The sequence below is a fragment of the Medicago truncatula genome, chromosome 7 (genome assembly GCF_003473485.1).
Source record: "Medicago truncatula cultivar Jemalong A17 chromosome 7, MtrunA17r5.0-ANR, whole genome shotgun sequence".
Lineage (NCBI taxonomy): Eukaryota > Viridiplantae > Streptophyta > Magnoliopsida > Fabales > Fabaceae > Medicago > Medicago truncatula.
The window spans coordinates 31,108,847-31,121,909 of NC_053048.1; the positions used below are offsets into that span (position 1 = coordinate 31,108,847).

The 13,063-nt window shown below is 31.9% G+C and overlaps 1 protein-coding gene across 1 annotated transcript; it reads right to left on the reverse strand.

Moving 5' to 3' along the window:
- Positions 1-5,648: 5,648 nt before the first annotated feature.
- LOC25498706 (protein OCTOPUS) lies at positions 5,649-8,404 on the reverse strand. The gene has a single exon (XM_013593638.3). The coding sequence runs from the start codon at positions 8,110-8,112 to the stop codon at positions 5,872-5,874; it is 2,241 nt and encodes a 746-aa protein (XP_013449092.1). The 5' UTR covers positions 8,113-8,404; the 3' UTR covers positions 5,649-5,871.
- Positions 8,405-13,063: the final 4,659 nt, after the last annotated feature.

Below are 13,063 nucleotides of genomic sequence, written 5' to 3' on the forward strand. Positions count from 1 at the left end.
GTTATTATTTATGGCGATGCTTTGATATATTATCTTGCATGAAAATTAATATAGTCTGCAAAAAAATTTATTACCATTATGAATTGTATTTTATTTGGTTTTTACTACTATTAATAAAAAAAATTACATACTTTTGAATAATTTATGTAATAAGTATTTTGGGTTTAGGGTGTCATATTAGTAGTATCGAAGCCTATATTTTTCATTAGGCTTACGTATGTTATGTGTCTACTATGTTTAAGTAACTTCATTCCTTTTAACGCAATCGCTTGATAATGTCTAAAAAATAATAAAAATAATGGTTGTGTATATATGCATGTTAGATGTTATTGTACAATTTTGTGTCATTGTTGTATGTCTTGTGCCTTTTTTATGAAATGATTTTGAAGCCCTATAGATTGTTGAACACTTTAGGTGAACTATTTTACGGTTCTTTGGTGACTAAACTAGAGATTTGAGCTTTCAAGTTGATACTTGATGAAAATCTACTATAAATGAAAAAAAGAGACATGTCCTTAAGCAAAGTCATCAAATTTAAACTATCATTTGGGTTGGGCAGTTGTAACGATTACAAAATAGAGTAAAGTAAGTCTTAGAAGAGTTCAGTTGTAACAAAAAAAAATGATGAATATGTGATTGACCTAAAGATTTTAACTTGTTAATTAGGATCTAAACAAGGTGTTTAACAAGGAACCTTGATATGAAGTAAAGATAGTTCTAATTGTCTTATAATATAAAGAACTTAATATTGTTGACTCATTTATCGATATTCTATTTCTTTTATACTGCAAAAAAAAATATTTTAAATAGGGTCATGATGCTAAGAATACGACAATGTAGTACTTACACTCAAGTCACTATAGAAGATAAATAAAAGAAATTATGTCATTACACATGGTAAAAAATCATATGTAACTACAAGAAGTCATTTTCTATTTACTTTGAATTGAAGAAGCTCTCTACTAACATAAATGGATCATTGGTCATCAAGACTTCATTAATTGCATTTTTTCCACTAATTCTTCATCATTTACTTAATTATCTTGATATTACATATGTATTGGAAAATAAACAAAAAGTAGTAAAATACTTCTAAAAACATAATAAAAACAAATACATATTTAAATAAAACAGGGGTATAAATATTTAGATTGATCAAAAGTTTCAGATTGAATGATATGTAAACAACAAAAAATATTATTTTTTATAACATTTATGGGATAGGATCAAATGACACCATGGTGTCAAAATTAGTTTGACACCAAATCTTATCCATTCATTTCATTTAATCCAAAAGCTTAAAACTATCACCAAATTAATTAACATACATCAAATACTCTCTATCACCTAATTAAGAAACATATCTATCATCATTAATTCATAATTAAACAATACCTTCTTGTTTTTGGTAGATTCAAACCCTTTTTATTTTCCCCTAATTTTTTTCTTTTGGCCATAAGCACAAACTCAAACTTTATAATTTTTATAAAATCATGATAAATCTTAATTCAGTTAAACATGAGACACAACGAGTCCTCTAAAAAAACATTAGACCTATGAGTGACAAAATAATCTAATTAGCATGAACAATTCAAGAATCATTTGTCGAGCTTGTTGGTTTTTTTTTAATACAATTTAATTAATTATTAAAAAAATATGAGTATATGAGATAAAGAAAAATAAAAATCATTGATGGTGATGATGACTCAAACAACCATAGGTATATGAGTTCAACCATTCATTTTATAAAAAAGTTTAGAAAAAAAGTTTGAGTATGATTATAGAAATTGGAAAAATTTATAAATTTGGGGAAATAAAAATGGAATGTTTGATTATAAATTAATAATGATAGATATGTTTCTTAATTAGGTGATAGAGAGTATTTGGTGTATATTAATTAATTTGGTGATAGTTTTAAACCTTTGGATTAAATGAAATGAATGGATGAGATTTGATGTCAAACTAATTTTGACATCATGGTGTCATTTGATCCTATCCCAACATTTATATATGTTAAAATAAATGAGACTAAATAAACACCTGTCTAAAAGTTTTAAGAAAAACAGCAATCTATTATAGCGTAAACAAGTCTCAAATGAAAAATGCAATAAATATTAATCTAGTCTAACATAAAATAAGTGTTTGTCTCAACAAAAAAAAAAAGTCAAGTTGTCAATGTTAAAGTGATCGTCATAGTTAGAATAACATAATCTATTCATCTATAGTGTCAGATTTCTCCTTCTTCAAGGTTTTTTTTAGTATACTCTTTTGTATATGGAATTGTTTTTTTTTTTTTCTTTTTTTTCCCAATTAAAATGAAATAGGGTAAGAGAGAAGATGAAGAACACGATACAGATACAGAGAGTCAATTTTTTTTTTAATTGGTAAAAAAATGAGTGAAATTAATTATCAATGAATTTTTTTTTGAGTAAATATCAATGAAATATTATTACCAAGGGAACAAAGAAATGAAATATTGTTGTTTAATCAGAAGGTGGGAACCACTCCTGCAGTCCACAATGTCATGCAACAATTCACAATTATTAACAGGTCATAAATTCTAGCCATTCAATTAAAAAAGTAAATAAATTTATGGTTGTGGTTCAACTTTCCCATGAAGGAAAAGAACTCCCCTTTCCCATACTAAACTCCACCTCAAAGAACCATTTTCACTTACAACTAAGCACAGTAGCTATCCAAGTAAAATGGAGATTTTTGTCGTTATTGAATTTCCACTATCCTTAGAATCGTGAGATTCTTTGGACATCTTTATAATCCTTGTGATTCTTCAAATTTTATCAACTCCGTTTTTTTCAAATGAAGTTCTTTTGACATCTTTAGAATCCTAGTGATTCTTACATTCTTTAAATAAAATAAAGTTTTCAAGACATTTGATCATAGTAGCTAGTTTCATGTTGGACCTATAATCCTTTTAAGAAATACATGAATTGAAATCGTTGTTGGTTGATTCCTCACCTCCAGGATGCCTCTAATTATTATTAACCTTCCTAAATTGTGATTTTGCCTTTCTCTCATGAGGCAAGGCCTTCGTATTTGTAGGTGTGCAAAACCCTAATTTTATGTAATAGTTGCACGACGCGTACAAGCTTCAACGCATTGTGTGATAGACAACGGTTGTGCATTTCAAAATTTATTGTTGCGGCAAAATTTCGCAGCTCAAAGCACACGTCGTATCATAGACACTAGTTGAACATCCTATTTTTCCTTCTTGTGTGATGAGTGGCTCGTAGTATGCGTCGCACTTTGTCCGGTAACTAACCCATTTTGCCTAAACTTAATGTCTTTAGTGCTTATACCCCAACAAATCACTTTGATTGCAATTTTGTGGCATCCTGACTAAGCTCAATTTATTTTTATTTTTCAACCAAAATGTACACAATTGCAATTTTGTTCTTAGTACGCATATACTCACAAGTCAAATTCCATGTTCTAATTTTTTTAGGCATGATTAAAATATCATAAGAACTTCCGCCACTAAGTATTGAAGCTTTTTACGATGTCCTAACCATAATAGGTGGACTAAAATTCCAAATTTCAAAATAGAGGGTTTAAATAAAATTGTATTTGAACATACATACGGTAACATTAGAATAAAAAAAAAAATGTTTCATGCAAACAAGAACTGTTAAAATGAGATTGCTTAAGAGTTGCATAATTTTTTTAACATTATATCAAACTGTGTATAAATTCTATAAGAATGATGTGACATTCTGAGAACCACTGGTATGAAACTCAACAAATTCCTTAAACAACCCCTCAAAAAAAAAATCCTTAAACAAATTTCTTTAAAAAAAAATTAAAAATTCCTTAAACAAATTACCATAGAAAATGCTCCATAAACTGCAAGCTCTGATCGTAGTGTCTATGATATGCAAATAAAAAGAAGCAATTGAACAACCCAATAAATTCTAAAATGTTCAAGCACACCAATGCCAACAAAGACATTTTTCATTGGAAAGTAAAGTAACTGAAATTATTCCTGATTCATCAAGAAAATAGTATAAAATATACAGGAAGTATTGAAGTATGTATGAAGAACAGCAAATAATTAGAGACAATAATATTTTTAGAAAAGAATAAAGGAGTAGATTCCTTCTATTTTTTAAATATACCAAACAAATCTCTACATTAATGAAAATCATATAAAGCTTCAAACGATGTTGACCTTTCATACCACATGCAACAACATATTCTAGTTTCAAATAAAATAATAGCTCCAACATTAAAAATCTACAAAATTGTTCTTTTTCTACATGCAGGGAGACCAGGAAAAACCTTTTTATTACTTAATATTTCTAGTTAGTGTTTGTTTGTTACACAATAAGTTTGACAAAATCACAATGAACTGTTGTAATTTTGTAAAACTTATACTTAGTAGTTTCGTCAAACTCAAAGTGTTACTCTAATAGCCACATCACATTCAGTGACACCTAACATAAACTTTAACCAATGTTCGGTATCATGGTGGATATGTCAAAATTACGACGACCCACCATGATTAGCTACGCTTTGTAGTTTCTGTAAAATCATAGTTGATCATCCTGATTCTAACGTTACCCACCATAAAACCAAAAACACTGTAATTCTTACAGTTAACCCCTGTTCTTTTCCACAATGTCAAAAACACTTGTTCAGTAACTCAGTGCCTTCAAGGCCCATGCATCACTAAAATAACAAACGCCGAAAAAACATCACATAGAGGTAACTGTGTACGTATAAATGAAAATAAATCAACTTCTCAGAAGAACAGTAACAAAATCCAAACAGTATTAAAAATACCAAGAGACAAGATTGCAGAAATTTGCAATACATAATTGAATCACTGTAGAGCTCATAAACTGCAGGGAATTTTTTAAGCTTCAAATTTACCTTTCCATCACACAAGCCAGCAAGGAATAGACATAAAGGTATGAATGAATATATTGATATAACACAAAGCTAATAAGGTAATGTTTTGTTTGGGACCATTGTCTGAAGTAAGTCACATGTAAATAAAGTTTGATTAATTGATACCAACTAAGCAAGAAAAAAGCACTCTCGACTACAACAGATATCTATCATGTTGTACTCAAAACTACAACTTATGACAAGCAGCAAAACCAGGTGGCATGAGCCCACCTTGTTATCACTTTTGCAGGAATCCATAACATTCCAAAAATTCAAGTTAAAATGCTCCCAAATTATAAACCCTCCCAACATTGCACCAATCAGTTAACCTTTTGCAGAATAAAGACACAAAAATAAAACACATCCTGTCCAAAGTTAGAGCACAATTTTCAGTGGCATCATACTGCCATACCATATTCCCGGGCCTTTTTCAGGCAATAAAAGAAAAGAATTCGCATGTATGGTATCACACTGGGTTTGTGCAATATGACTTCATAGATGCTCAAAAGTGTAATTTTTGCAAAATTACAATGGTTTGTCGAGATTTTATTGCCGCAAGTCCAAACATACACAACACTATGGAGCAAAAAAATAAAAGACTCGTTTAATTAACATCATCAACATATACATATTTTGTTCGGTACAAACCAGTGACACTAGTGTAGAGACTAATCTCACAAGCCCTCAAGCAACATCATGATCAGCATATGGTTAGTGGAAAAGAAAGAAACGCCGAAAAATACTTGTTATTGAGAGTGATCTAATCTAATAATATAATCTAAGAAGCAGTATAGCTGATAACAGTAAAAGAAAAATGCAGGGTGTTTTTATCCAATCCAACCAACCAACCATGAAGAATACATAGCCATGTGTGAATTTTACACAAGAAATGCAGCAAATGCAACAGCATGAAACCAAAGAACATTTTATGGAACTTCAATTTTTTGTTTTTTTTTTTTCCTTTCAATACAACCTAAGTACACTTCTAGCAATAGAATGAGCCTGATTGGACCTTCCTTTCGAGGCACCGTTTCTCCGGCCACTGGGCGTTAAGTAGAGCCTCAAGAGACCACCATTATCCATGCTGTTGGTAGGAGAGTATCTGGCACTCCTGTTCCTCTCCAACACAAACTCATCCCTTCCTTTTCTGCCAAGATACCCATTACTGCTATTAACATCACTCTTCCTCCCGCCAAAAATTCCTCCTCCTCCTCCTCCTCCGCCTCCACCCATTCCCATGCTCGGCGCGTTCCTCCAACTCACACTACTATTGCTCCTCAACATCTTCCTATCGAAACCATTACCACCACCGCCAATACTACCAATTCCAACACCACCTCTAACATCCCCATTCCTTTCGCCTCTAAACTCCTGCCATGACTCCGAATAAGAACGCTCCACCCCATTACCATTTCCTCCTCTACTACTATACCTATCATCCTCCTCCTCTTTATTATTATTCCCTCCACTCCGACGATGTATAAAACCCCAAATACTCCAAGCAGCTTTCCATTTACTTGAACTCTTCTTCGACCCTCCTTTCCGATCACCACCACCATTATTACTCCCGACAACAGAACCATTATCTCTAAAACCCCCCAATTCAAAACTCTCGGAACAATCATCCCTCAACGAATTATTCGAATTAGAATTCGAATTATTTGAATAATCCCTCAAATCCCTATCCACAACTTTCTGACCATGTAACAAATAATCAATACCAGCATTAGCATTAACAACAGGATTAACACTAGCACTAGCATGAACACTAGCAGTAGCAGGAGTAACCTTAGCATTAGAAACCGGTTTGAGCTCATCCATCTCAGCAACAACAGCAGCAGCAGTTTTCCTGATAGAACTAGACCTGTCAAGGCTTTTCCTTCTCCTTGTAGAAGAATCCGAATAATACTCTTTCGTCTGCGTTTGATTTCCCGGAAAATTCACATTAATCTCTTCACCATTCTCATTCAAAACCGGTGGCTCCTCAACGGGTATAAGTGAATCTGTTCTTTGAACATGAACAGCAGGGGCATCTTCAACCACAGAAAGCATAGTAGGCAAAGGCACTCTTGGAAACGTTTTTCCAATCAAGTAACCATCCCACGAAGCTCGTGGCTCGTCAAACGAATACCTCGGATCATTATCGAACGACATTCGAGCAATATCGAGCGAAAACCTCGGATCAGTATCACAAGACCTCCTGCCAAAGCCATAATCCGCGATCTCCGACTGTGTTTCCCGGAATTGCCGACCAATTGGTTTCTCCACCGGCAAGAGCGTTGACGAACCCGAAACGCTACCGTTACGTGGTCCTCTCTTCTTCGCTTTCTGCTTCTGCCTCCATTTCTGAAGCTTCTTGCTGAAAACCGACGCGGCGGACCAGAAACTTCCGGCGATTTCTTTCAAATCTCGACCGGAATTTTTCTTCGGTTGCGAATCTAGATCCATGTGCTCCTTCATCGGCTTCAATGATTCTTCTGTGAAAACTAGCTCTGGTTCGGGTATAATTTCTGGTTCCTCTTCAACAATTTCGTGAAAACTTTCTTCAATCACATTTGAGAGTTCTCGTTGCGGTTGTTGTTGTTGTATTTGTGGCTCTATAACCCTAATTTCGTCTGAATCTTCTTCAACAACAATGCTACCTTCTTCTTCCTCTTCTTCGTTTTCTTCTTCAGACTCAATGAACGTTTTCTGAACAGTTGAAGATGAAGCTTCAAACTCTTGAGCTTGAGGTTTAGGGATTTTGCGTTCGTCTGCTTGATTGAAGAGAGTATAGAGAGTGCTACGACCACGAACGTCACAGGATTTTCGCTGAGGTTCAAATGAGCCGGAGAACCCTTCGTTTTTGGAGGCGGAGAAGGATTTAGTGCGGCGGAGTTCTGGGAAGAGTGATGAGGATGCGGTGGTGGAAGTTGGAGGACGGCGTTGGGAAGTGGAGGGACGGAAAATGGCTTTAAGAGCGGCGGCGGCGGTTGAGGAAGTGGGAGGTTTACGGGTGGAGGAGGTGGTGGAGGTGTTGTTTGGATCGAGAACGGCGAGGCGTTCGCAGAGGCATGAGGGGCAGAAACCGGTGAAAACTTCTTGCGGGTGAGTTTCGCAGGAGGTGGACGGACGGTTTGGTTGGAGAATTAGTGGCGGTTGTTGCGGTGGTGGTGGTGGTTGTGGTTGAATTTGTGGCGGTTGTGATTGATTGGGGGGATTCATAACAGAAAATGGGGGTGTGTGTTGGAAAATAGTGTGGTCATGTTACGGTGAGTGAGAGAAGAATGAGTAGAAAATGGGGGGGTGTATTGTGAAATTGTTTCTCTGAGAGAGAATGAAGAGAGGTGATGGGAGTGAAGAGAATGAAGAAGAAATGAAAGAGTGAGTGTGTGTTTGAGAGAGAGAGAGAGAGAGAGAAAGAGAAGTGTTTAGTTCCAACGGACACACACAGAGAAAAAGTGAAGAGAGAGAATCTGTGTGATTGGGGACTCAACAGGAAGAAAGAAAATGCTGTGTGAAATCAAATTATAAAATCGTTATGAACACCACCGTCATAAATATTATATTTGCTTTAACTAAAATATTACTATAATTATACATCTCTAAACAATATAAATATTGGACTTTTTTAAGAAAATTGTGTTTTACTACTATGTTCCAAACTATAATTTAGTTGAAAAACTAATTGTCTCACATTATGATTCTTTTTATAATACTATCAATAAAATATTAATATTTATTTATTATTGTATCTTTTTTCAAATTTTTATTTTTTTTTAATTTGTGTGAAACTACAAAAGTAACTTAAAATATGATGTTAACATTGTTTGTGCTTTAGATGATGTGTATGTTTGATTTCATTTTTAGAGTGGACAAAAGTATTATGAATGTATAGAATTGATTATAATATGTTTGATTGTTTTAAAGTTGAATTGATTTTACTAGAAATTATGACTTATAGTTATTTTTTTTATTTTTTTGAAGGAATGACTTATAGTTTTTAAGCTTTGTTTGGTAAAAAATGTGAATAACTGATAAGTTAACTTATAGGGATGAACTTATAATGAATAACTGATAAGTTAACTTATGGTTGAAAGTGGATAAATTAGCTGATTGAATTTGTAGTTTTGGTAAAATTAACGGTTGAATTAGTTTGTAAATATGAAATGGCATAAAAGTGATATATTTAATGAATATTTAATTTTTTCAATTTAAGATTACAAAGAGTAAAATTGAGATAAACGATGATAAGTTATAAACTAGTAAAAATAAGATATAAGTTCGTGATAAAGTGGTCATTACCAAACATGATTTTTTTAGTCAAATAAGTTTCTAAGACATAAGCTATGATTTATAGACTCAAAACTATGTCTTACCAAAAGACACTTAATTCTAAAAAGAAGTATCCAAACACAAATCATTTTAACTTAAATTTCAATTTACGTTTAATCGAAATCAAGTTTACAAAATCAATTCATTCAAAACAATTAGTGTCACCATAAACCCAAACATGCACGACATTATATCGATGAGCCAAACATGACACTTAAATTGAGGAATGCTCTATAAGTAAATGCTTTACACATGATACTTTAGTTAGAGAATAGTTAATTGTTTTTCTTTGAAGTCATCTAGTTGAAAATTAACTCTTCAATTTTGGTGATCTGACTTCGAGATCGAATCATTGTAAAATGATAAAGAACAGTTAAAATGAAAATGAAAATATAAAGGAGAATTAATTGTATGTTTGTGTTTCACTGTTGAATGATGTGATATTAATTCAAACAAATAAAAAATAATAATTCTAGTCCTATAAAATTAATTTTGATATATTTGAATATTTTCAAGAATAATTAATTTTACCTCAGTAGTTGATTTTTAGTTTTGAATTTTTTGTTCATCTCACTTATGCATAAACGTTTTCTAGTATAAACAATTTTATATTGAATTTGAGTTTAATCAAAATTAATTTCATATAATCATTCATTCCAAATATCAAACATCTAGTCAATGTATATAATCAAACATACACTTAAAGATTAGATGTAGGTTTCATTTCATAGATTGATGCACGACTTCTTCCTTAGCACTTATATTTAAACTCAAGTGATTAATGATTTTTATTAAAGATGGATTAGTCAAAAAAAATATAAATTCGATTCTCTAATGAACTAATTCTATATTTGATATTACTTAGGTCTCGATCAAACTCTAAATTAATAAGATCTTTCTTCTAAAATTAACACAAGACACTTGTATTTTAAGTGTTTTTTTTTATCAAGTAATCTAGTGGTTAGAGAAGTTCACCTTAAAATAAATAAGTGGAATGTATGGGGTTCGAACCCCGACCCCTACACATATTGTGCATTATCCATTACTAAATGAGCTAAGCTCACGGGAACTGAGTGCTATTATTAATACTATAGTTTATGCCTACTAGGAAACATCGATATATTAATGACAAGTCTTTCTTTATGATTTTTGCAACCTTTGTTACTTGAAGTATGTCACGTTAAGTTTATGAGTAATTAGTGTCTTTTATTGTTTGATTAATTAATTGATATTAGTACTACCAGCATCTAGTGAATCATGTACAATTTTTTAATAGAATATTAAATGTTAATTAAGAGCATTTAAAATTTATAAATAATCAATGAAAATAAAGTGAGTTTGGAGTAACCAAGTGGTTGAGAAGCTCGGCAGCTAGCTAATATCCAGTCTCATTTGATTTACGACTGAAATAATCAATAAATAAATAATTTAGTATAATTAAAAAAAAATAAATGTGATTAAATTAATATCTTTATCATTCTAATTTCTATGTTTGTTTTGTCAAAATAAAATTGTGTTTTTTGTTTTTGTTTTGATAGTTAGATTTTTGTTTCAACAAATGGAACACTCCCAATGACCGTTAAGCCGGTAAAATTGTTTTTGTCTTTTTGCAATGTATTTTGTTTGATGAATATATTCAAGAGATTTTAATGATTAAACAAGTGGTAAAACCAAAACTTCAATTCAACATTTGTCAAGACCGACCTGTCAAACCATTCTAACGGAATTACTTGTAACAAAATTAAAAATTCTAACCGAATTACAAACTGTTGGTTTTCTGTGTTTGCAGTGGAGGAGGCTAGATGGAAGTAATAAATTTTGCGATTGCTATATTATTAAGAAAAGGTCTGGTTAACAAGTGTCCTAATGATATTGTTTGAGGAATCTACAAAAAGAAAGTTTGTTTTGAAAATACAAGTCAAATATGTATAAAAGTTATAATTACACAATTTCCAAGATAAAATCTACTAATTATGGATGTTTAAACAATGCCTTAAGGACATTTGTTAATATATTTCATTAAGAAATACCTATAAGTGCGTGTTTGATATTACAATGAATTTCTTAGATTAGGGTAAGTGATCATGATTTTGCAAAAGCGTAATGCTCATCGTAATTCCAACAACCTACTATGATACCAAACATGTCTTAAGTCTGCTTAATTCAACTTTGTATAAGAGGGTGTGGGAGCACTGAAGATAGAGATCATCTGTTTGTCTTGTGTGCATTTTATGGTAATATTTGGGTTCTAATTTGTGTCTGGCTTGGTTTTTCTACGGCCTCTTCACCGAACCTCTTGTCGCATATGCGTCATTTCTGCAGTTTGGGGGTGGATTGAAATTTACTGTTTTAGCTCTCAAGATGATTTAATTGGCAGCTGTTTATGTTATTTGAAAGGAGAGAAACGAACGAATTTTCCGTAACAAGGAAGCATCTATTCATGATATCTGTGAACATATTAAGCTCACAACTTTTTGGTGGTTCAAAGCGAAGTTTGTTTCCTTTGGTTTCCACTGTAATAAGTGGAGGCAAAATCTTTTGTTCTGTCTTTCTACTGTAACTTAATTGTTCATTCTCTTCTGTTTTTTTTTCTCTCTCTTGTCTTTTAGTCTATTATAACTTAACTGAATCTTTAATATCTTATGTGTTGGTTGACTCTTTTGATGGTTATATAAATTTCATTTTAGCCTCTTAAAAAAAATCTGCTTAATTCAATGTTGTCAAGCATGGCCTATGGTGGAATAGACACTTACAAAGAGAGTTCAATGTAGCCTTCGCCTAAAACATGACGATAAAATATAATAACATTTTCAATGAAGGTATAGATAAATGGTTTCATAACAAGATGAATTATATCTTATTTTTCTTCTCATCGGTGGAACCAAACGTGACAATGTGAGTTTTATATAATTTGATTAGATATCTTAATTAAGCTCCTATAGAGTTTACTTGCTTGTTAAGCAACGAAGTGCAATGTTAAGCAACGAAGTGCAATAGAGTGATTAGTTATAGACAAATGTGTAGCAGCTCAATGCATAGAATCACTTGCCTATAAATACATCATGTAATCACAAATTCGATAATAAATTAAGTCTATTCATTTAATGCATAATAATAATAATAATAGTGTGAGTTGCTTAAAAAATTGCTTAATGTTTTTTTTTTACCATTTGACCATAATGAGTATGAGTTGCATATGATATGGCCTTGAGAGATCACTTAATCATAGGGCATGAAACTTCCCTAAAAAAAAAAAAAAATTAGTGCATGATACTAAAAAGGATTTTTTTTTTTAAAAAAAAAAATATTACATCCGATCTTATATATAAAAAAAATAAAGTCAACAAAAATTGATGTATTTGATCTAAAAGTTTATCCACATACATTAATATTTTTTTACCAAACTTTTTCTTATATATAGAATGGAGGGTAACTATTAAAGATGCTCTAAATATTTTTTCTGTTTTGGTGACATATACTACTTGGTCTTTTTTTTGTTACATGTGGATGCTTCCAATTTTTAAAGATTCCATGCCAATAGAAAAAGCAAAAGTTAATTAGACCAAAACAATTTACATTTAGAGAGAGAGTGAGAAAAAGAAAGAAATCATCTGCTATGTACATTTTTTCCTTTCTCACATTTCGCTTTCTTTCTTTGCTTTCTCTTTCTCTCTCTCTCTCTCTCACTACCTTCTTTTCCTTTTCTATATTTTTTTCTCTATCTTTCACTTTCTTTTTTTTCTCTTTTTCTTTTTCCTGTTTCAAGTTCCTTTTTGTTTTTCGGCTTTCTTTTTCTTCAATTTTCCCACTTGGTTTCTGCTTAGTGAGAAAACATATACTG